The sequence below is a fragment of the Palaemon carinicauda genome, chromosome 1 (genome assembly GCF_036898095.1).
Source record: "Palaemon carinicauda isolate YSFRI2023 chromosome 1, ASM3689809v2, whole genome shotgun sequence".
Classification (NCBI taxonomy): domain Eukaryota; kingdom Metazoa; phylum Arthropoda; class Malacostraca; order Decapoda; family Palaemonidae; genus Palaemon; species Palaemon carinicauda.
This window is the reverse complement of record NC_090725.1, coordinates 255,917,712-255,944,492: the sequence shown is the minus strand read 5'-3', so window position 1 is coordinate 255,944,492 and position 26,781 is coordinate 255,917,712. Positions and strand designations below refer to the sequence as shown.

Here is a 26,781-nt window from a genome sequence, read left to right as displayed (position 1 = left end):
CTGAATATGCTATGTAATTTTCAAAGCTCGGTCTTATGAAGAAATGTTTCCATGGAATATAAAAATAAATGCATATTTATGCCTGTGTGGGAAAAGTTATGTAAAATGCATATGGTTCTTTCCTTATTTTATTCATATTATTTTAGTCATTGGTCTTTCCCGTTTCTTGATTTTATAATGTATACCCATTGATTGATAAAGTTTGGAACACGGTATAAAGAATTTGTCTAGATTCTAATTTGTAAGTTGTCAACTCGAGAGTCTGGCAGTTACACCATTCTTCCTATTTATTATCAGAATGAAATCTATACATTCCTCTGGGTTATTGAAATCATATATGCTAGATCCTTTAAAGCGGTGTGTATCTCCTCAAGGAAGTTGTAATGACTCCATGAGGGTCTCTTATCAACTTATGTATGTATATACTATGTAAGTATAAATCACGACAATTCATATCTTGAGGAAAAATTTCTCAAGATATGAAAGGTAACGTTTTTGACAAAGCCAATAAAACGAATTCAAACAGGTTTTTTTTTCTTTTTTTTCTTTTGTGGCTTGACACACATGTGTGTGATGTCTATGTGTGCATTTCCCATAAGTCATTTTACCTAATACTGTATGTAAAAATTCCTAAGTGTGATGGATGACAGGTCACTCGTGAGTGCTAGTGGCAATGGATGAGGCATTGTGCAAAATTATTCTATTTCTATAGAGTACTTGAATAAACAAATGGTCAGCTCCCAAAACCCTCTTCACCCAAGCTAGGACGGGAAGGAACAAGCAATGGCAGCTGGTGACCCATCCCTACCTCACAAGAACGATAAGACTGTGGACACTAATGAAAACTAATGGGTGGTGAGCGTGGCTCGAACTCTAGACCCTATTCATTACAATTCTCACTAGAAAGTTCATTAGTTAAATGCTCAAGACACCCATTTTATTTCTCGCACGTTAACAGGTTATAGCTAAAGAATGAAGTCAAGTGGGCAAACTGAAACGGTCTTGAGAATACCTCTTCGTACTAAACCTGGTTTTTTTTTCTCAATATTTTACCCATGAAAATACTGTTCTCCTTGTAATATATGTGACAATCTAAGCAAGGCGGTCTTTATCAAGAGTTAATTTACTCAAATATTCTTGAAATATGGCCCAATTACTCAAAGCAGCAAGTTCAGGTACACAAAGGCACCAAGAATTTTAAAAGGACGATTAAATGAATAAATGTGCCTTTTATGGATGAAAACAAACAATGACACGTAAAAATTCTCTTTTGCATTTAACCAAAATATAGTATTTCACTATAAAGTACATTTTTAGAAAACCCAGAAAAATAAGAGAAGCTTATCGGAGCGAATATTTGCATCACGTGTACATTAATTATAAATATGCAATGTATTACTCGGGGCATTATTCGTTAGACGGTTAGTTTGGTTGATGTTTGATTAAACTATATATACAGTACGTCAGCACGGGTGTTACCTGGTATGGACCTCTAAATTCACCTAGCTAACTGAGACAGTATTCTTTTATTTTTCTTTTACAGATTGCCTGGCTCTTTAGGCCAAACGTAATCTTTCAACTCAATCCACTCACACATTTTTTTTTTTTTTTTTTAGATTGTCTGGCCCTTCCGGTCAGACATGTCTCCTGAGAGATTTCTGAACGTTTGCCGTTACTATTCCGATCGCGTTGTATGAGATGTCTTATTGCCCTCTATATATACGATTTCACATGTAGCCTGACTTGGCTGTAAATCTTCAGAGTCCGTGTCTGGCCAGGAGGGCCACGTAATTTATATCGCAAACTAAAATGTGAAATCTACGTGCTGCTGATACTTCAAGAACCGGTGTCTCGCAGTGGATAAGAAAGTTGCGAACTCTCGAGCTAGTAAGTTTTAACACTTTAATGCATTACTAGATCATGGGATTATCAGGGATCCTCTGTAGTTCAAGAAAACAAATTGTGGAACCACTTTTCTTGAGTCTGCTTGAAACAGCCTTGTCTGACTCTATCTCTTTAACATGGAAGGACAAGGAAATTAAATGCGCACCCGAGAGACGCAAATAACCGCGAAAAAATGTAATGATTTATGAAAAAGATACATACATTTACTCATAACGCAAGACTGCAAGCAACTTGTAAGCTAAAAAATAAAACTTACTTAAGAAGCAGAAGTATTTATATTTTTTAACGGTATTTCACCTTAAAAGACTCGAATTTAATCAAGGGAGAAAAATATAAACCTAAAACATGAGTAAAAATTAGAGGCAAAAAGGCAAAACAAGAATTTAAAATAACCTAATTTTGTCATGTAACAGATATTCCAATTTTCTAACAAAAGCTCGCAGCAGCGAGCAAATTAATTTTGAGAATGGAGTCCGCGACTCAATAATACCTATTCCGATATATACTCTGCATTTGGGAGGGCGATGTTCCCCCCAACCCCCTCAATTGCAACTCCAGGAAGCATTTCTGGCGTTCGCTCCGCTCCGAAATAATAGCTTTGCCAGACATCATAAGTGTTATTACATCTGCTTTTATTTTTCTCCAGACGTCTTTATATGTTAAGCTTTACTGCAGATTAGAACTCACAAACAGAATAATAAAAGCTGGCGAATTCTCACATTCAATTTTTTTTTTAATACATCCAACAATAGTACGTTATCTTCACAAACTTTAGACATATCACACAACTTAATGGGTGTTGTTAGGAAAATATAGTTACAAGAACTTTAATCTTTGGAATAAATCAAGCTGTCTTGCCTGGGCAAATTCACGTTAATCCTTATTACTCAGCAAAGAAATAACTTAGTCATTTTTCTCATAAAATGGTAAACATAAAGTCCAGATGTATGATTTGTAGAAAATAATAACAGCAGCTGCAAGTTTAAAAATGTATAAAACATAAGAAGCAAATTAAGATGAAAAAAATTTCCACGGGCTAATAAGAGACAAATAATAATACAAAGTCCAATATTATTTTTTTGGGGGAATGTTATGCTTGTCAGAATATTATTCTGCGTAAAGACCTTATACAAAGAAATCCCATAACAAAAGAAAAAACTTTTTTTCTTAAGCTGTTTCACAGCAAGTCAAATAATTCTAACGTTCTATCATTACATTAACAAGTTTTTTCTTCAGCAACATTAACCTGCTTATCATGGCACCAATGATGTTTTACTTGCGAATATATTTTGTTAACCTTTGCTCTTTTAGTTACATATGACAAGAGTCATTTAATAATGGGACCGACAGATTAACGTGCAATCCGAAGCACCTGGCATGAGGGTACCCCACTGGAAGCCTAAATCTTAGCAGCCCCTCCATTAAACCACAAAGAGACTGCTCAATCAACAATTTTTCATCACAAAAACCCGACGTGGGTGTGAAGCATGTGTTTGTTTTTTGTTTTGTTTAATAACTCAATGAGTACCATAATCTACTATGATTTTCCATTTCTGGGCTATAGGATGGTAAATACCAAAACTCAGATTTTAACTAATCAACTATATATTGAAGCTTCCTTGCATGATGCCATAATTTATATGAACAATACTGTATGAGTTTAAATTAGTAAAAACATAAAATGATACAGAAAACAACCTATGAACTAAAGTCTAAACTCAGGAACACCAAGTATGTAAGGTTTTCAATGAAGTACTAACCCAACTCAAGAGTAAAGGGAAATTAAAATCCATTCGAGAGTAAAAGAAAATTAAATAAAGCAGAAGAGCAATGGCCTCTTACTTCAAAGGGATTCAAGAAATAAAATTTGCGTCGGAAAAATTTAAAATACTGAAAGAGTCACCAAAGTCAAAGAAAAGAGTTATGTTGCAGACGCTGCAAATCCTCTTGATACAGTTTTGCTCAAGGGAATGAAATATAGCTCGAATATACAGCCATTACGTGAACATGAGAAACTTGCATTCCTTTTTGACTTAAAGAGATTGAAATAGTTTAATATTCAATCTGAATGTTGATAATAATCCAGGTAGAAAACTAAATGATTGAAATATCAATACACTGATTATGTGTTTCTACGTGTAAAAGAATTTGATTCACTAGAAGTCTGCAATTGCTGTATCTTCTACCTTTAAAAGGAAGAAATTACTATAAACACTGACTCGAGTAACATATCAACTTCGTAAACAGTGCGAAGATTTTATGAACTTTCGAATCTGAATTCTTCAAATGTAAAGTCATTTAAATATTAGGACAATGGAAGCGAAATCAGAACGTCTATTTGTCAGTGAAAAGGAAATTACTACGAAATATATTTATGTTAATGATACTGAAATCATACAGACATTAACTCTTAATCTCCACATTTTGAAATTTTCGAGAATCAAGTAGCTAAAAGGTATAAACATGTAAAAAAAATCATAAATGAAAATAGGATAGTTTAATAGCCGCAAAGCTCGCCTTCCATTAAGGAAAATTCGAAAATAACAACGTACGCAAACTGTACGGAAGATTTAATGCATGTAACCAAACCGCCATGATACCAATTTCAAACCGAGAAGTAATCGGCCATCGGAAACGATCTTTGACTGTGGAAGAATTCAACTAAAATCAAATCTGTTTTAAAATGTAACAGTTAAAAAAACAATATAGCTTGTTTTATGAAGGAGACGTTACAAAAATAGAAAAAATAACATCAAATATAACTCAACAACAACAAAGTTTAGAAAGAAGTGTGAAATTATCTATATTTCTTAATTTTCAACAGTCCTCGTGGATCTGTAGCTCATCAAAAACATTCCTTTTTATAAACAGCCAACAATTCTAATGTGTAACTTATTTAGCTTTTGAATATTATAAAAGGGAAGGACACAACGGCTGCAGATGTGAATATTTTTCCATACTTCAACTTGAAACACTCAATATTTCATAAAATAAAGGGAAATCCAATAAAGTTAATTACCCTAATCTAGAACAAAATCAAATATCGGGCAAAATGCATAAAGCTCTTAGTAAAAATATACCACTGAATTCTATATAGCATTTTTATGTCTGTGGTGCACACACGTTTATATACTATAAATATACACATAGACACACTCCACAAACACACACGCACACGCACACACACACACACACACATATATATATATATATATATATATATATATATATATATATATATATATAAACGACGATGATAAGCCATAACATCGTCTTACAATCTACTACGAAGCTAAGACTCCCACCTCCATCAGAACTTTACCTCATATATATATATATATATATATATATATATATATATATATATATATATATATATATATATATATATATATAGATACTGTATATATAAATATATATATATATATACTGTATATATATATATATATATATATATATATATAGATATATATATGTATATATATTATACACATAATTTGTATCTAATTATTTTGATATTTTGCAACTGCGGAAACCATTTACCGTTAGTTATTTTCTCACGAATTTTAATACGAAGTTCATCCGTTTTAATAATGGCAAGAGTTCCATGACCTACATAGAGGGATTTTTGCGTCTTAGCAATATTAAAGGCAAACATGACGGACACAAGTGAAAATACTGATAACAGGAAATAAGGTCTACACTCTACAGTATATCTTTGTATAAAAAGGGAGCTAAAACCGAATGCATACCGAATACAATCATAATATACAGAATCTACATAAATGAAATATGTTACCAACATAAAAGAAAGTGAATACAAAACAAAACCAAATTAAAGCAAAGCAACGAAAATAGAAAGAACAATATAAATAAAGAGTTGGGGTTACAGTATTTGTAAATTATAAATCTTGCTTTGTATATGAACATTTCTTTCCTTTATATTTACGATGCACAGACGGTGGGACAAAGCAAACCTGGATAGTGTAAAAATTTATACCTGATATAACATCAAGCAAATATTTATTCGTTCTCTCTCTCTCTCTCTCTCTCTCTCTCTCTCTCTCTCTCTCTCTCTCTCTCTCTCTCTCTCTCTCTCAACAGACAGGAAGTAATTAAGACATAAATGTACACAGGAAAAATTATCCTTTAAGAAAGAATCTTTCAGAAAAATATATACATTGAATGCACATCAATATATTCTATATCTACTATGACTCATTAAAGCTCCGAAAATAATTAAAAACAACTACGGCAGTAAAATCATTAATTGACTTTATAATACATCTCAAAACTTTATGAAATCGATTAATAGCGGGGTAATTCTATTTAGATACAACTGACCTCATCGGCTATTTACATACCGGAATAGCAAATTCTATGCGTGAATAAATTCAGAATTGTAAAATTACTATTTGTGATCAGTAATATCTGGTAAACTACTTGCAGTGGATCAATGTCACTTAGCATCCGAATAGCCGTAATGACCTTTATATTTGCAATTTTTCCAAGGATACTACCATCAATAAGTCATTAAAATCAGTCGCTAAGCTTAATGCCAATTAAATTAATACCTTCAGAACAAGATATTTTTTTTAGAGAATCTATATCACTAATATGGAATATCACAAACAATTATCATAAATAGATAGGATAAACGAGATAAAATACAAAAACTGGAAATTATTTAGAAAATAGGCAAAGTAAATTACGGCTGTCAGTGCACGATAACGAGTGAACCATAAGAAACGGAATGGCGACAACAGAATTCAATACACAAAAGCACTGGAGATTAAGCAACTTGCTGCTGCCGGCTCTTATTTATTCATGGAAGGGAAGAAATCAAATGTAATAAAGCTATGCGCGTAAAATAACTGAACGTCATTCTGCCAGAGAATTAGAGCCACTCTCGCTGATGAACGCAATAATTGGATTTATATTTAGACCCAAAGCTCTGGCCAGAGGAGTTTCCACCCGGGGTCGTATGGCGCGAAAATGATCCGATATGAAGTAAACAAACGAGATGAACGGCAAAAACGACAAATAGTTCCAAATGAAATGGCATTGAGCACAGCAAAGGCTCAACGGGGAAATGAATTCAAGTTTCGATAGAAAGGCACAAAAGACGTAAATAGCATATGCAAACTCATACATACACAGACACATGTGACGTATAATTGTAATTTTAAACACAAATACAAAGTACTCACAGCACATCAACTAATACAACACACCCTTCAGCAGCGTTGCTATTTCCTTGACTGTAGTAGTATGGCCATTTAATCGAATATAACAAGTAAAAGAACATAGATTTTTCCGTACAGAGCTACATATTATTCTTAAAAGTTTTACGTACACGTAATTTTTTTCTTTGCCTTTAGTTCACCACTATTCGCAATTTTTTTTTTTTCAGATGATTGAAAAACTATACGTCATCAACGTCCATGAATTCTACGTTTTGAAGGAAGAAATTTCCTTTTAATATAGGCCTTTCCATAGGAAGGAGACAAGATCGGACAAAGAGGTTTATATTTAACTTTATAACAGTAGGCAAAATATGTAAACAAAATTTTTAACATTTTTGTGGGGGTCTCTTAATTGGCGACAGACAACTTGCATCTCAATTCAAGGACAAAGATTCCCGCATAGGTGCAGAGAGGCTATAGCTATCGTACAAAATGTAAAAACAAATAAATACATGAAATAAAAAAAGTTCATGAGGAAATAGGAGTATTGTCCTATAGACCTTGGTACGAATGGTATTAATCTAAGGATCAACGTAATCTGTATTTTCCAATGGAAAATCTGATTTTTATAAAATCGTGCGAGTGAGTCAACAATTACTAACTGACAATAAAAACAACCATTAAAATGAAAGAAGAGAGCAATAATCTATGCATTATTGCGGGCCACTGAGTCGTCAACGCAGTCGGTCACTATATCACAATAGCGAAAATAGAACTTTATAATGTGATTTTTATCCCTAGAAAAACACCGTGAAGGCAATGCGAATATCTGCATTGTTTATTCTGGAAAACAATGAACACCAACTGTTGACTTTTATGTTTCAAAATGGGTCCAATGCCTAAAATTCTACTCTTTTTTTTTTTCTTTTCTTTTTTTACGTCAAAAGCAATATTCACATCGATCACATGATAAAGAATCGAAGTGATCGCTTTTCCCTTAAATTCGTTATCGTGGCGTGTCTATTAGGTCTTTCACACTTTTCCTTCTCTATTTAATATAATGCAATCTCTAGGAAGGACTAGAACAAATCGATTGTACATCACTATACGTTAGATACAAGAGCCTGTCCCGCACCTTAGGTGAGATAATTAAGGAAGAAACCAACATGCAAAGAGTCACACACACACACAATATATATATATATATATATATATATATATATATATATATATATATATATAATATATATATATATATATATATATATATATATATATATATATAATTTATATACACACACACACACACACACACATATATATATATATATATATATATATATATATATATATATATATATATATATATATATATATATATATATATATACACACTCGTACCAAAACAGACAGACAAAATAACGATTTGGCTTAATTTTGTGCCTTAGGTAAAAATACATAGATTAAAATCTAGTGCTGGGGTTCAGAAACACCATCAGAAGTTTAATAAAAACATGTGCTAAGGATGAACTGAATAAGCTATGGGCTGATGATCAGCAAACCATAGGTCTGCTCATGGGCTAATTTTCAATATAGTTTGCATTATTTTTCTATGCCCTGGTTTGAGGTCAATTTCTTAAGTAATTTTCAAAGGGTTTTAGAACCAACGAAATTACGGCAAGATAGTTGGTTATTTGTATAAGTCAAAGATTAGGAAAATGACACAAGAGAATTTGTTTTCTTCTCATAAAAACTCTAAGGAAGGCTGGTCATGAATCTTGGACAAAATTTGAGAGATCCACTAGATAGTGATGAGAGAATGTCGAAATTGGAAGTGTATAACTTGTGGCAAAATTTGTATATGCACCGAAGTGAAAATTCCAGAATAGCTATAGTGGAAAATTTCAGAATGGGAATGACTCCATTGGCCACAGTCCTGCCCAAGCCAGGGGTGGGATCTTTGTAACTTAATCTCCTCAGGAGAACCAAATGCCATTAATACAGAGGTACTTTAATGATAATGCCTAGAGTCAGTGCTAGAAATGTTTATTCATGATATTGAATACCAGATATTGGAATAGCTAAGAAGCATCAATTTCATCCATAACGGAAATGAGACGCCCTCAATTTACGCAATCCTGTGTTTTAGCTAGGGAGGTTATTTCTTAAAATAAAATGCTAAAACCTAAGATTCTGTTTATTTTTCAAATATGTAATAGAAAAGTAATGGTCTTATATTAGAGAGCTTGACCTTGCATGAATTTAGTTCAGGTAACTATTCCCTAAAAAGTCTAACTTGATTTGCTTATTGTTGGTAATATTGATACTGATGGAAACTTGTAAAAGACTTTGCGTGTCTGTACAGGTCAACATTTTTGGAATTAGTTTACAAAAAAAATTCTTTGGTCAAGCTCTATCTTTTACCGCTAGTCTTACCTATATATTTAAATTTTCAAAACAAGCAAAATTTTAGGGCTTCAACATTTACGAGGATATTTAAGAAATGACCTCCTTTTACTAAACCCCAGGATTGCGAAACTACGACGTCTCATTTTCGGCATGGATGAAGAAACTGATTCTAATTAGCTATTCAAATATCTTGTAGTCAAAATTATGAATATACCTTTTCCAGCAGTGACTGCCTATATCAAAACAAACTTATAATCATTGTCTTCTCTATTACTTTTTTTTTCTTTTTTTTCCAGCGACAGCTGTTGTAGCTTTGATGAAGTAAGATTTAAAAAGTCATACACGTTATATATGACATATCTGTTTTTGACGTTGTTAATAGTTTATATAGGACATATCTGTTTTGACGTTGTTACTGTTTTTAGAATGATTTATTGGTAATTTATTCTCATCATTTATTTATTTCCTTATTTCCTTTCCTCACTGGGCTATTTTTCCCTATTGAAACCCTTGGGCTTATAGCATCTTGCTTTTTCAACTAGGGTTGTAGCTTGGCTATTAATAATAATAATAATAATAATAATAATAATAATAATAATAATAATAATAATAATAATAATAAAATGAATGTGATCTGCAATAGCCTACAGTGCGTTTCATTCTATCCTTGAGACGAAAGACAGCAAGCAGATACAATCAATCGTTAAAGCTGTAAGAGCGAAAACTCAAAGGAAAGATTTTGTAGGCCATTGATCACCTTATTTAATGATTTTGAATCTGAATCTTAAACTTGTATGCCTATAACATTTTCGAGGAGGTTAATTTAGATTACAAGAAAATCTAAGGAATTTTGGTTGAAATTTAGTTAAAAGAAGGATGGTTATAAAGTATCTTGGAAATCCTGTCATGGGACTAGTGCAAGAACCAGTTCATAACATTTTGGACAAAAGGTCGCCGATAAGGCACTTCCACTGACTGATATCGAAATTTTGAGATCCAATATGAATTTGAAATAGGATACATTACAGATAATAAATTGGTCACGTGCGCTAGGATATGAGTCTGTTTCTATAGTTTGTGAGACTTTCGTGCCATATAATTACACGCACACATACAGAGTATATATATATATATATATATATATATATATATATATATATATATATATATATCTATATATATATATATATATATATCTATATATATATATCTATATATATTGATATATATATATATATATATATATATATATATATATATATATATGTGTGTATATATATATACACACACATAAATATACGATACATATTTGGAATAGGCTTATTTATAGGATACACATTAATATTAAGGTCTAAATATAATGGTTTAATGAGATTGATGACAAATAACATCGGTAAATAAAAAAAAAAAAAAAAAAAAAAAAACGGGAGTGAACACAAAGTAAAAAGGTTGATAAAAAAGCTGTAAGTAAAACGTGGTCTTCCAAGAGTTTGCAATGACAAATGTATAAAATCCCAGCGAAAAACTCGAAACATCAATAATAAGTCAGGAAATCCCCGGGAGTGATTTGCGACATTAAATGGTATAATCCATCAAGGGCAAGATAAGAGGAAAACTGCGACAAACTTTCCCAAAAGATGATAAAACAACGCCCATAAAAATAAATTTAGTTCAATGACCCGTTAAAATGAGTCACAGATAAAGGCCATTTTGTTATCGGCATTACAAGCGGGATGGGGATAAGCGTCGGTCGAAATGACCCTCGGGGATGCCAAGTGCACTCAGTTCGTATCCCCGCAAATTACAATGGAATCAAGTGCTTTGTCCTCGAAAGGATTTGCCTGTATTCATGAATTTGAGACATAAGGCCCAAAGGCTATATCAGCGCCCAGGTGCATCTAGGGGAAAAGCTGCACAATGAAATAAAAGTCAAGCGGTTGGATAGCAATATGGAAGAAAGAATGTGGGAATTGAGATAAGTAGAAGGTGAAAAAGTAGGTGCAGCTACTGGACGTTTACCACGTGAGGTGCAATGACACCATTAACACCACTCATGAATGGCAGAGACAAGGGATAGGAAATAACCCTAGCATGCAGGAGAATGCTCTAGAGACTGACCATAAATCACTTAATCAGCACCTAAGCCCACTCTCCACTCAAGCTAGGACCAGGAAGGGCCAGGAAATGGCTGCTGATGACTCAGCATGTAGACCTATGGGCTCTACCAAACACCCCATCGTCAGCTCACAAGGATGGTAAGGTTGCAAATCTTCCCAGAGCGTTAAAAATATGATGACAGAGAAACAAAACTATTTGTACAGCAGATTAGCAGGCATTTTCTTTATTGTCACAGACATTGTTTGCTAGTTCAACTTGTTAAATTAAATTCAGTAAATATTGCAACCCACGCAAGTAAAATCTTTAATGCTTCCAAATTATTCAGTTACGTTATGAAACTTCCCATTAAGTATTTTTTCAATTTCCCTTCATCAGTCTTCATATTTCTAATCATCTAGCGTTCAAAAATACGACTTTTGCCACTATACTTAGGTCATCTGCTATATTGCACATGGCAAAGGGGTACTAGTTAATAATAATAATAATAATAATAATAATAATAATAATAATAATAATAATAATTTTAATAATAATACTCTAGAAAAAACGGGACCTTGCAAAAGTTGGTAAATTTAGCGATTCGGTTATGAAAACTTTGCGAGGTAAAAAATTAAAATTATGATAAATTAAACATTTTTAGATAGTGAACACAAATTTTAACTCACTAAATATTAATTTAACGATTATTTCATTATTTGGAGAGTATTATGTGATTTGTTAAATGACATTCTGACAAATTCCGATGATACAATTTTATAATCAATGAGGAAAAATTAATAGTTGATGAACAAATTTAATGCATATTTAGTAAATAAAATAAAAAATCAATTAAATGCTTAATACCAAGCAGATGCATATTACATGGTGGTAGTGTCCTTTCCTGGCGATTGCCAGACTGAGGTTCGAGTCCCGCTCAAACTCGTTAGGTTCTTTGGTCGCTGCTAAGTCATCAACAGCCATTGCCTGGCCCTCCTTGGTCCTAGCTTGGTAGGAGAGGAGGCTTGAGCGCTGATCATAAGTAATATAGTCAATCTCTAGGGCATTGTCCTACTGAATAGGGCAATGTCACTGTCCCTTGCCTCTGCCATTCATGGGCGGGATTTAAACATGGTAAACGAGTCCTTAACTGGTTATGGATAAAACCAATTGAGATAATAAAAAGAAAACTGTTTGTTAGTGGGGGGAAAGAGTTGAAGGTCGTTGAACGAGAATTTTTGAGCTTTTAGCAATGAAAATCTTAACATGTGATGGAAGAGGACAGTTATGGTCGGTGATAATGGCATAGAATAAATGATAACAGAATTCTTCCCATCTTCTAAAACGATTCCAATGCCTTTCTTTTAGTTATGCGAGCTTTCAGAGAGAAACGACTTTAACCAAGAGGTTACGAATTAATAAAGAAAAATGAAACAAAAAATGATAATAACGAACAACGACACAGCCCTCTAATGGTTGGAGTTCGGTTCAAGAAATTCCGTAGTGATATTTAAAGGCTAGTGACGTTTTCGTAGTTAGGATTTACTTTAACAACCAGTAGTTATGGTAATTACTTAAATATCGCAAGTTACTTTGGTTACTCCTTGAACAACAACACTTTTTTACATAACGATTATTCCGACCATAAGAAAATAACTTCCTTATTTGGAGTTTGCGTTATAGATAATTCGAAATATATAGCTGTTCATATTATTCCTTTAATTCTTGATATATTATATGGAAAATGCCTTATAATCTAAAAACTAATAATACTTCTCCAACACTTTCGATGTAGTTTCCAAAGCATTACTTTGAAGAGGCACGATCAACAAGCAGACAAGTCAATCAAATCATTCCGTGAACAGATTTGCATTTGGCAAGACCATTTCAGAGGGAAAATTCCTATATGTTTACAGTGCTGATAAGCAAATCTTTTACAGAATGAAAAGCAGGGCGGACAAAATCTGCATCAAGTGGGTTTGGCCGTGGAAAAATAAAAGGATTACTGCTTAATGCATTGGCAGTTAGGCACCTGCTACCCTTTTAAAACAAACAGTCTCTTCCAGTTGAGAGGATATTTTCTACCTACTCAACAAGGTTATAATTCATTCATCCGTTTCAAACGCATCTGGTTTTTTTCCCCCGATAGACAATTTTAACTTCGAAATCAGTTTCCAGTTAAATAAAATAAATGAATGAAAACCTGCTAATTGTTCTATCAACCTGGCTTGAATGCCGGACAACTTAATTCTTCCGTAATGTACATTAAATGGCATTTACGTCAGAGTCCGCGTTCTTGTTCGGTTACTGTTCTCGGGTGTGGCCTTGAGAATTTTAATATTGATTTTCTTTTGAGGGTAAGTTGAAAATTTTCTTTACGTACGGCGAATACTATTATTATCTAGAGATAAATATCTTATATACAGTATATATACATACATACATACATACATACATACATACATACATATATATATATATATATATATATATACATATATATATATATATATATATATATATATATATATATATTATATTGTATATATATATTGTATATATATATTGTATATATATATTGTATATATATATATATATATATATATATATATATATATATATATATATATATATATATATATATATATATATATATGTGTGTGTGTGTGTGTGTGTGTGTGTGTATACTGTATAAACTGCAACTGTCGCAGTCTTAGCATGCGTATATCTGTGAGATATGTAGTTTTGATCAATCTGGAATCTAATTATACAAAAGTGAACAATCTTCCATTAACAAACAACGAGATTCCTGTGTCAGTAGAGCTCAAGTGTCAAGACAGGATGTACTTGTTTCCAAGTTATTTTACTCTTTCCTGTCATGTTTCATTATTTCAGATGTAATCTTTATTTCTACCAGGTAATGTTCTCTTGCTTCATGGGCCTAACCATTTTAACTTCCACACTTTTCAACGTCATCAATTTCATGTTGTCAGCTTCCATACCAACCACTACCAGACTTTGAATCTTTCGCCTTTTCCGAGATGCTCAGCCGGAAAAAAAACCACGTTTATTTCCCGTATGGAGTATGAACATTCAAAGTTCTCCACTTTCTCTTCCATTAGCAAAGGAAAATATTTTTTTTACTACATGTATCAGACCTATTCTCTAAAAATAAACTATAAGGCAGCATTATCTTTCAATTCCACATTATTCCTTCAAGAGAACTAAAAAGCTTTAGATAAATATTCAGTGTAATATGAATTGAATATATATATATATATATATATATATATATATATATATATATATATATATATATATATATATATATATATATATATATACATAAACATATATATAAATATATATATAAATATATATATATATATATATATATATATATATATACATATATATATACTATTCATATTTGACTGAATATTTATCTAAAGCTTTTTAGTTCTCTTGAAGGAAAGGCAGTATAAATTAGGATACATTTTACCATTTAGTTAACATATAAATCTTTTATTAAGAATGCTACAAATACATAACAGTTAGGGACTGTACAAAGAGTGCATGAGATCTCAAAGAATAGAACCACATTAAAAGGGATTAATGATATATAGTATTTCGTTCAATTCTAAAGATGATAATGAGCCTGAACACACACACACACACATATATATATATATATATATATATATATATATATATATATATATATAGAGAGAGAGAGAGAGAGAGAGAGAGAGAGAGAGAGAGAGAGAGAGAGAGAGAGAGAGAGAGAGAGAGAGAGAGAGATTCGGGAGTGGGCCTAGTCATTGTTCCGGCGTATCAGATGCACAACACTATACTGAGCATTGAAGCGATAAGAAAGGGTTAATGGGAGAGGTAGAGGAGAATGCATCAAGCGACATGACACTGCTACGGCAACTGCTCTGTTTGCCTTCCATTATTGTTGATTGTGGAGGATAAGCATTGATAACAAGTCAGGTCTTGTTTATCGCCAGTCCCCCCCCATTGTCTGATCAGTTCTATTTACACAACGGCTGACGATAACAGCAGTATATCACGTGTCTGTGCTACAGATTTCAACGTCATTGTTGCTTCGCCGGGTCTACTGCTTTAATAGCGGAGGAAAAAAAAAAAAACGCTGTTTATGAGAGACGTGGAGATACAGGGAATCAACGTCTACTTTCTCAACCTCACCGACTACAGCTTTGTTTAAAATCCACTCATGAATGGCAGAGGCAAGGGACAGTGACAATGCATAAGCTAGTTGGATAAAACCCTGGAGACTGAGTATGATAAGCTAGGGCCAAGCGATGGCTTCTAATGACTCAGCATGTAGGCCTATAGGCTCCACTTAATTCCCATCTCGCAAACGCTACAAGGAACAATCGAGCTTGAGCTGGACTCAAACCCCGGTCCGGTAAACGCAAGGCAGGGACGTTTCCAATAGGCCATTACAATGGGAATTATGAATAGAGGTGTCGAGAGAGAAAAAGTAAAAATGGAGGCTGCCAGGATGACATGATTGTTTATTATAATACAGTATATATATATATATATATATATATATATATATATATATATATATATATATATATATATATATATATATATATACACACACACAGGTGTACGTGATCCGTAAGAAATGACGGTAAATATTTGGATGTTATGTGCACACACGCACACAGATTCAACCCTTCTCACCCCCTACCCTTTTCCTAACAAAAACCAGCTTGTAGGAGATTGTGGTTTCCAAGTGAACCTTTCGGGGTAAACCCTCACGGGGGTATGACTACTCCTTTTTCTCCTATCCGAGGGACGGGGAAAGACAGGGTAGTCATACGGCTGGTAATGCCATTCAGCGTGACAGAATATATATATATATATATATATATATATATATATAAATATATATATATATATATATATATATAGATATATATATAGATATATATATATATATATATATATATATATATATATATAGATATATATATATATACATATATATATATATATATATATATATATATATATATATATATATATATATATAGCCCGATACTTACTCTTCATTATATAGGGGAGCATGTAGAGTAGGTTTGATCGAAAATATAAGAAATGCAGAATAGCATACTTAGTGAAAAGCCTGATTTGTGTTTCCAAGAAGTTTGGAGGCATGAAATACGATTTGGTAAACGAACATAAAATCTTGGCGAGAATGAGGAGCGGCAGACCGAAAATTATCTTAAAGATCGGGGCTAGGGGACTTGGAATAGAGAAGCTTTATAAATTTATTATTAAAATTTAATTTCTTAATGGTAACCCACTTTATGCACAAGAAAAATGGCGTTTTGTAAAGTTAGAAGTATATTGCCTTTAGATTTTGGGCGTCACATAGGCAAAACTACTCCCAAAATGTTTTGTGCACAAACACACGCACATACATTTATATATACATACACACAGACACACACACACACACACATATATATATATATATATATATATATATATATATATATATATACACAAAACAAATAATGGATAAAACAGAAGAATATAAGTAGCTAATTAATAAAGAAATATACACATACAGTAAATCCAAAACTAAATAAAACCAGTGGTGTGCTTAAAGAAAAGTAGGAAAACGGAAATCAAAGACTGCAGAAGGCCATTACTATACATAGGCAATGGAACCAGCTGTTGTGTCAAGGTCACCATGAGAAGTAAGGCTCAGAATATGGCATCCGAGATAGTTCAACAGCCACAATTAAAAGCCAAAGGTATACTGTAGGCTGCAATTAAGTGTATGAACCATTACTGATAGCAAGGTATGTCGAGCGCACTTAACGAGATTACTATGCAAAAATAAATGCGTAGCAATTTGACTGTGTGAGTGGTCGACTGCTACCGATAGGCCTTTTATACTGTTGAGGAAAGTTTACTCCACAAGAGGTTTGTCCTTTATTTAGCAGTTCAAGGAAATAAAACTAGAAGTAAAATCATCTCCATAGGTAAACATACTGTAGAACACGTATAACGAGAAGTTACTGTAGTAGCATAAACAAAGTCTACAACAACAACTGTACATTATATAATATAAATATGTATTTCTGACTATCTTAGAGCAAGTTGCTGTCAAAGACCCCTTGCACCGCCTGAAACCCAGACTAATTTAAAACCGAACCGGTCGACTTGCTGAACCCTTGTCATCAATTCCGTATCCTACGATGATATTGAAATTGGTTTCGCCTTTCATAAAGGTCTGAGGCGTTAGAATAAGCCAAATAGATTTAATATCATTTTGGCAATGCTCGCGTAACCCTTCAACATATCGAGGAGTTGAAAGCATCTGACAATATTACATCCCCTCTCATCTTTTATTAAATACGGAAGTGCATGCGTAAGCAGCGCATGTATAAGATACGAACAATACAAATAAGCCGGGAATTATCGTATTTCACTCACAAATAAGCAACAGCCAGAAGAAAAATGTTGAGCGATCTGCAACTGCAAACACTTGTTCTCTCATTGGGAATTCCCTGTTCAGAGTACGAGAGCCCATTAAGGCTCAGGGAAAACATGGAAACACAACAAACTGTTGATCATTCTCTGTATTTAGTGGTCCCCAGAGTTGCAAGATCAATGGATGAACATATATATATATATATATATATATATATATATATATATATATATATATATATATATATATATATGCACCACAATTGCAAGGAATCAGCATTAAATCTCCAAGGCATCTAAATTATATATTACACATCCGAATTAATTAGAAGTGCGAATATGCCGTTGGATGCAAAGTTCGAAATGATTAACATGGGCGTTAACAAACTTGAAATTTATCGGTAATTCATATAAAGTGAAAAAGAAAAAAAAATACGTCATACAAATGAGAACCAAATAATGCAACATAGGTACATTTTCTGATCAACGTAAAAGGCAGGGTATTGATTTAAAATTTTTCATTAACCATATAACATACCGATAAGTAAACCACAGTTACTAATTAGTCAATCATCGGAAAATTATGCTTCTATAAACTAAGTAAATAATTAACTAGAAACACCTAATTTTGCCCACAATTTCATCTCGATTGAACGTTATAAACATCAACTGGATAAGGAATGAACGAAAATCTTAACGGACGTAAAGAGAAAAATTAATAAGATAATATTCTTTACGAATTTTGTAGAACCCTAGGCCACATGTGATGATGATAATGACTTCCCCTTCACATGTTACGGAAATAAATGTTTAACTATATACTGTCGTTGATTACCTTAATGTTTTTCTTTCTAGAGCCTAGCAATCAAAATTGGACTAGAGAGAGAGAGAGAGAGAGAGAGAGAGAGAGAGAGAGAGAGAGAGAGAGAGAGAGAGAGAGAGAGAGAGAGAGAGAGAGAGAGAAGCGGACGCAAATAATTTATAATGATCGATCCAAGTTGTTGAACATAAGACCAAAGATATTTTTTCTTGACTGGTAAGTTCCACAATTCATATTCTACATACTATTAGAATAGCTCTTCATTTAACAGTAAACAGAACATAATGTGAAATTGGAAACTATCGATTCAGTGCTCTCTCAGGAATTAGTTACTCGATTTTCAAATAGTATATCTACTTCATCTAGCCTATACAACAATTAAATATAAATAAATCTTTTAAACATTTATATTTTCTTCAGTCGTCACGCTAGAATAAAACTGTCTGAAAAGACATCAAGTCACAGGCAACAGTTTTTCTTGAATTGTACAACTCTCATTTATTTTCAACACTTAAAAAGATGATCTCCACTTCTCCCAATATATATATATATATATATATATATATATATATATATATATATATATATATACATATATATATATATATATATATATATATATATATATATGTGTGTATATATATTATATAAATATTACACACACACATATATATACATTATATATAAATATATATAAATAAATATATATATATATATATATATAAATTATATATATATATATATATATATATATATAAATTATATATATATATATATATATATATATATATTTTACACACATATATATATTACACACACACATATATATATATATAAAGTTGAATTAGGAAACGTGAAATGAAGTACCTACCTTCTTGTCGAGCATTTCGAGTAAGGACGGAAAAGGCCTTGTCAGCATGGACTGAGTTTGTGAGATGGAGTGCCAACGCGACGAGGGCCACTTCTAAAGGCCTGGAGACCTCGCTGACCAGAGCCAAGTTCTCCTCCAGCCATCTGCTTCCTCTGGCAGTTGCGGTAAGAACGTGTTCGTCTAATGGCTGCAATGGTGAAGAGAAATATATCATTGATATAAAAAAAATATAAAAGGAAACGAGAAAAATAGTTTTGCTATAATTTCTAATTAATTTTGTTTTTACGTATTCTATTTTTTGCTAGACGAAAAATTATATATTTTCGCTTGTTAACCAGTATTTCTGTCTTAATAAAAAACACTTATAAACCTCGTTTTTGTTACGTTTTTCAAATATCATGTGCTAATTAACCTCATCAAAATGTTTGGTAAGTTATTCACGAGCAAATGAAACTAAAAAGTTAAATGCAGGAAAAGAGACTAGTGAAAGAAAAAAAAAATATGGTAATTTTCCTCATTGGTTTTCGCGAATAATTCCTTTTTTTTTCGCTCCCCTCTTATACCTCACAGTCGCAACAACAATGCTAATTAGGGGTCTTCCATTTAGATTCGTTCAGATGCCCTTGGCCATAAAATTTCTATTCCCCGTAACTTTAACTCTGGGAAATCCTCTCATAATTTCTCATAATGATTTTCTCGGTGATTTACGCAATCATCAATATGAACTCAGAAAGATAAGATTTCGGAACTTCACAGATAATTATTCTGTGAAAAGATCAAATTTGGATACTTTAATTACCCTCATTTCTACAGGGTTTTGTTGCTAGTGAATAATCTACCCTGATCTTCTCTGGCGCTTTTCAGAGTTCACTGTACGCGGTAATACATACCAAACATAATTATACATATTTGATGAACATATCCATGAAGATTTATTTAGTTAATATTAAAAAGGTGACACAATGAATTTTCGATTTTCCAGTGTAACAGAATTTTTATGGCCGTGAAGAACTTGGGTTTCCCAAAGATCGTTAGTTCTGCAATGTTGGGCACTAACAATTTGAAGCTACAACATGAATATTTGCACAATAAATTAATTTTGCATTTCAGGAATGCACAACGAACAACTGTTCCTCGTTAAAAAAGAGGAACAGCAAGATGTTTGCCGAGGTTTGGTTGTCCAAAAACCAATGGAATTTCAGTGTAATTCGAGAGTTAATCCCTAACAGTCTTGCAACATAAAACGATACGGTTTTGCAAGTCGAACGGTTTCCTTGTTCCGGCCGACAGAACAGGAAAACATCAAACTCATCAATGGTCTTTACATGGGGAAAACACTGCGTCCTCATTTAATTTCTAAATACTGTCAGGAGAGATTAAGCAAAATCCAGGACCATTGTTATCTAATTAAATGAATAACTATTTTCGTAGACTACATGCCAATATTAGAGACCTTACAACTGCCTCCAGACAGTATGGTATTCTATCATGATAAAAAACTTTTGTTTCTCAAATGAGACACCGGTCTGAGCTCCTTGGTCCAGGTTTTTTAAGAAACAAAAAATTTTGAAACGGGATGCTATTCCAAGGGAAAGGTGAATGGCGGTGTATATTAAGCGTACCCTGTTTCTCATGAGTCCTGCTTTGAATATGGATGTCATGATATTCAAGTTATAAACGTTTGTGGAATGCATAACAACTTTTATTTGTGTTCCACCCAGATTTGAATGATTCTATTTTCGAATGTCTTCTTTCCATTATGGCTAAGATACAAGGTGATAAAAAGGCCCCTTTTATGCTTTTTAGTTATTTCAACGGTCACCATAGGGAGAGGTTCAATTTTGTTTTTACTAATCACCATGGCTTATGAGCTTTGGACTTTGCCTCTGAATCAGGCTGTGAGCAAATCATAAGTGAAGCTACTTGCACGTCTGGAAACTGCTTGGGCCTAGTATAAACAGACTCCCTGGTGTTCTAACAAGTAAGGTTGGTTCTCCAGTTGGGATGTTTGATCGTGTCTAAGTTTCGTTAGTAATTAAGATTGAGCAGCCTGTCTCTGATGTATCGTACTCTTGTGTTATATAATTATTATTATTATTATTATTATTATTATTATTATTATTATTATTATTATTATTATTATTATTATTATTATTATTTGCTAAGCTACAACTCTAGTTGGAAAAAACAGGATGCTATAAGCCAAAGGGCTCCAACAGGGAAAACTAGCCCAGTGAGAAAAGGAAATAAATAAATAAATAAACTACAAGAGAAGTAATGAACAATTAAAACAAAAATATTTTACGAACAGTAACAGCTTTAAAATAGATTTTTAATTCATAAATTAAAAAAAAAGTGGAAGAGAAATAAAGTAGAAGAGTGGGTCCGAATGTACCCTCAAGCAAGAGAACTCTACCCATGGTACAGAGGCTATGCCTCTACCCAAAACTAGAGAACAATGGTTTGATTTTGGGGTGTTCTTCTAAAAGACCAGCCTAACATAGATAAAGTGTGTTTTCTTCCCTTACCAAGAGGGAAGTAGCCACAAAACAGAAAAGAAGAGTTGCTTGATAATCTCAGTGTTGTCAGGTGTATACGGACAGAGGAGACTGTATAAGGACAGAGAAGACTGATGAGAGAATAGGCAAAGGAAAAATGAGCCGTAACCAGAGAGAAGAATCCAATGTAGTACTGTCTGGCCAGTCAAAGAAACCCATAACTCTCTAGCAGGAGTATCTTAAATCGTGGGTAGTGCCCTGGCCAACTTACAACCTGCTATAAACGTATATAAAATATCAAGCAGACTGGAATGGCATTTTGAGTGATCTTTTACATCCGAATTGGTCACGATTGTATAAAAGTGATTAGCCTGTTGTAATCTAGAATGAGAATCTGGTCAAACATAATCAATGGGCGCATCCCTTCTCGTGTGTTGAAATACCAAGTGAAAGACAAACCCCGGTTCAATGATGGTAGTAAATGTGTTTATTAGGAGAAAAGGGAGGCTTTTCATTTAAGGAAGGGTAGCAGATAAGATTTGATTTGGAATAACGGTAGTCACCTAACAGAGCTGTACCTCAGAGAGTTTATGCTTCAACTAAAAAGGAATATAATTTGATCATAAATAAAACCTTTCTGGTATAACCCAGGGACAAAAACGGTGGGCTACCATTAATTTCACAGTATGAAAAAGCTAAACTAATAAGAAAACAATAATGAGGAAGATCGAGTTTCTCATCACTCTGCTGTCAAACATCATAAAAAGGGTTATCTTTTCCTTTGGAAAGTGAATGGCGTACAGTCCAGATTTAAGGGTAAGAATCTCTTGATAAACCTTCATGATTAGGGAGGTGTAGACACGAATGGCCCTTTTCCTTTGTTTATCATAAAGAGCACAGATTTTTCAGATCTTAAGTTGGCTGTTATTTTCGGAAAAGTTAGCAAGAAGAGATTCTTTTTGCAGTTGTTGGAGAATGGGCAATGTTACCCCATTCGGAAAATGTGTTTGTGGTAGCTGTAAGCCCGGCTGATTACCACCCATTTTTTATAACACCCATATCATTTAAGGTTTTTTAATGCTTGTTGGCAAAACGTCTAAATAGGTATAGTGAAGGTAATAATCTGTTCCATAGTTTGCAATTTGGCTTCCATGAAGGCCTTGGGGCATGTGATGCCCTTCTTTCAATTTCCAATGATGTACAAAAAAAAAAAAAAAAAAAAAAAAAAAAAAAAAAAAAAAAAAAAAAAAAAAAAACCTTGATTGTGGTCAGGAAGTTCGTATGACTGGCTTTGATTTTAGTGCTGCCCTTGACCGTGTTAATCATGAGACCATTGTTTTCAAACTAAAGCAACTGGGAGTAGGTGGGTCGTTTCTTAGCATCATTGATGAATTTTTAAGTAATAGATCGCAGAGTAGTTGTTGATGGGCACCATAATGAGTATAAGAATGTGCTATCTGATGTTCCTCAGGGTAGTGTTCTTGGCCCATTACTTTTCATACTATATACGCATGACATGTGGTTTGGCCTGGAAAACAAGCTCGTTGCACATGTAGATGATGTACTCTCTTTACATCGATTCCACCCCCTGAATGTAAATCTGGGGTTGTTGAATCCTTTAACAGATAGTTCCCTCAAATTAGTGCATCGTACAAATTAAGGGCCATGGATTGAACCCTAACAAAACTTATGTTATGACTGTAAAAAAGTCTAGGACAGTAGCTCTACAACCTTCAGATCTTTGCATTGATAATGTTTCTTTAACTATATAGAACTTCTTTAGAATTTTGGGTGTGAATCTTGATTGCAAATTTAATTTTGAGAAACACATTTGGTCTGTTTCTTTTTCGATGAACAATCTGTGCTGAAATGTTTTAATTCCTTCATTCTGCGTTGTTTCGAGTATCGTTTTCCTTTCTGGTCTAGGGGTACTGGCTCTCATCTTAACTTGTTACACAATAACTTGTGGTTTATTAAATTTCTTATTCCTGATCTTGATATTAATCTGACACGGTTGTTGAGATAGTTCTTAATGCATGTTGCAAAAGATTTTTCATAATTCTGACCATCGTGAGCATTCAGATCTTCCCAGACTGCACCATCCTGTATGTGGTACTAGATATGCAGTTAATTCTAACAGTCTTGCCTTCTCCATTATAATGCTCAACGCTATACATAATTTTAGAAGTTTAATCCAGCTGTGACCAAATTGTAGAATGATGTTGAGAAGTTCAAACTTGCAATAAATGTTATTATGTTGTACAGATTGACATAAGTCTCTTCCTAGTTTAAAAATGTCATATCTATGTTAACGTTTTTAAAAATCTTAAGAAGTTTTAAATTCTTTATTCACTACTTATCATATATAGTTTATTTCCTTTATTCATTACCCCACTGGGCTTTTTCCCTGTTGGAACCCTTGGGCTTGTGGCATCCTGCTTTCCCAACTATGGTTGTACTTAGCTAATAATAATAATAATACTAATAATAATAATAATAATGCTGTAAAACAATGTACCATCCCTTCACCAAGAAAGAGATTATTTTTCATTTCCTTCCCATGTAGTTTATGAGAATGAATACTATTTGGTAAAAAAGCTAAGTAAAGCTTAAATTCCACATCATACTGTAACAACCGTGTGTCACACGATCGTACATAGTTCATTTTGTGCTTGTATCTTCGCTCTCCCCTCGCACTAAAAAGAACCTGAAAAATCATGTCTGCTTTTTTCCTCTGTAACATTGTCGATTTCTCAACATGAAAATTCTTGTTGCTTAGAGATTTTGTATATAAAGGAGAGTGTTCTACAATAAACTAACTCAGTTGCTTTCACACTGCCTTTGAGTTCACAACCTTCTCTCGGCCCGTTACTTTGGTGACCCCGGAAGTCGACTCGCTCCCACCGCCTTCCACCCCCACACCCCCGCCCCTCCATCGTTGGTAGTATGGCGGACTCTACAGAAGTTGGCGCTGCGGCTGCTCCGTTGAAACTTTCACCGTTCGCCAGTGGAGAGGCATTTGCGTGGTTTCAGCGCGCAGAAGTCCAGTTTCGCATCAAGGGCGTGACTCGCTCAACCACGAAAGCAGATTATGTTCTCGCGGCGATACCCGAGGACACCTTCCCGGAAATATCCGACTGGCTTTGTGAACAAGGAGACACCCCAATAGCGTATGACGCCCTCAAAACATACCTTCTGCAGCAGTACTCGCCGTCGCCAGCCGCCCGTGTAGCAAAGCTTTTTCAGCTCTCGCAACAACCGTTGGGGGACCAAAGGGCTTCGCTTGCCCTTAGGGAAATGACCAGTATCGCTCGCCTTCAACCTGCCGCAGACGGCTCTCCTCGTGAGGTGAACCTACTTCGTGCCCTCTGGATACGCCGTTTACCCGGACCTATACGCGCTGCCATACCCGATGTCGATAGTTTACCCATAGTTTACCAATCGCTCGCGCCCCAACAAACGACTTCTACAGCCACTTACTACCTCCCATCCGCCGCAGTTTTGCTACTACCACTTCAGATTCGGGGCAACTGCGAAGAAATTTGCCGAGGATTGTCAGTGGCCAGAAAACCTGTAAAAACCTGTAAGTAGGCCATCGCTCGTGGCGGTGGCCTCCCGTGTTTCTAATCTTTTCTTTTTACATGATGCAGGAACGGGCGTGCGATTTTTGGTAGACACGTGTGCTTGTCGTTCTCTTTTGCCAAGGAAACTCTTCAAGACACGACGTAGTCTGTCTACATCTGCCGACGTCCGCTTGGTAGCTGCCAACGGATCTGCGATACCCACCTACGGTTACGAGAACCTCACATTATCGTTCAGAAACGGTAAATTAAATTGGAAGTTTCTCGTTGCTGACTTCAGATTGCCAATCCTCGGTGCGGATTTCCTCTCTCATTTCCACCTTCTGGTCGATGTCGCCCACCGACGATTGGTCAACGCAGACTCGTACTTGTCGACACCTCTTCAACCCGCCCCCTCTAACCTCGCTCTCCACATTAGCGCACCCACGGATGCCTACGCCCACCTCCTCACGTTGTACCCGGAAGTTTTCCGTCCAGAACTTCGCCAAACACCCACGGTTCCTGCCAAGCACGGTATTTATCACCATATCAAGACGACGGGACCCTCAGTCTTCGCAAAATTCAGACGTCTGGCACCGGAACGATTGGCAGCCGCTAAACAGACGTTCGCCGAAATGGAGGAAATGGGCCTTTGCCAAAAGGCCTCCAGCTCATGGTCGTCACCCTTACACATCGTTCTGAAGAAAGACGTCTCTCTCCGTCCCTGCGGGGATTACAGGCGCCTGAACATGCAAACAGTACCGGATCATTACCCCCTCCCAAACATTGCTGACGTGACCTCCTATCTGCACAAAGCAAAGGTTTTCTCTACGCTCAACCTCCTGAAGGGGTATTATCAGGTGCCTATGAACCCAGAAGACATCCCCAAGACTGCCATCACCACTCCGTTTGGTACATATACATTCAATTATTCCTGTTTTGGCCTTCGTAATGC

General features: G+C 34.3%; 1 protein-coding gene across 4 annotated transcripts in view; it reads right to left on the bottom strand.

Moving 5' to 3' along the window:
- Positions 1-26,781, bottom strand: part of LOC137655277 (CD109 antigen-like) — a 1,052,697-nt gene that overhangs the window by 16,295 nt on the left and 1,009,621 nt on the right. For all 4 annotated transcript variants that reach the window (XM_068389166.1, XM_068389176.1, XM_068389172.1 and 1 more), the window contains one exon: positions 19,769-19,955. In XM_068389166.1, coding sequence (XP_068245267.1) covers positions 19,769-19,955 — 187 coding nt within the window. The remainder of the gene's footprint in view (positions 1-19,768; positions 19,956-26,781) is intronic.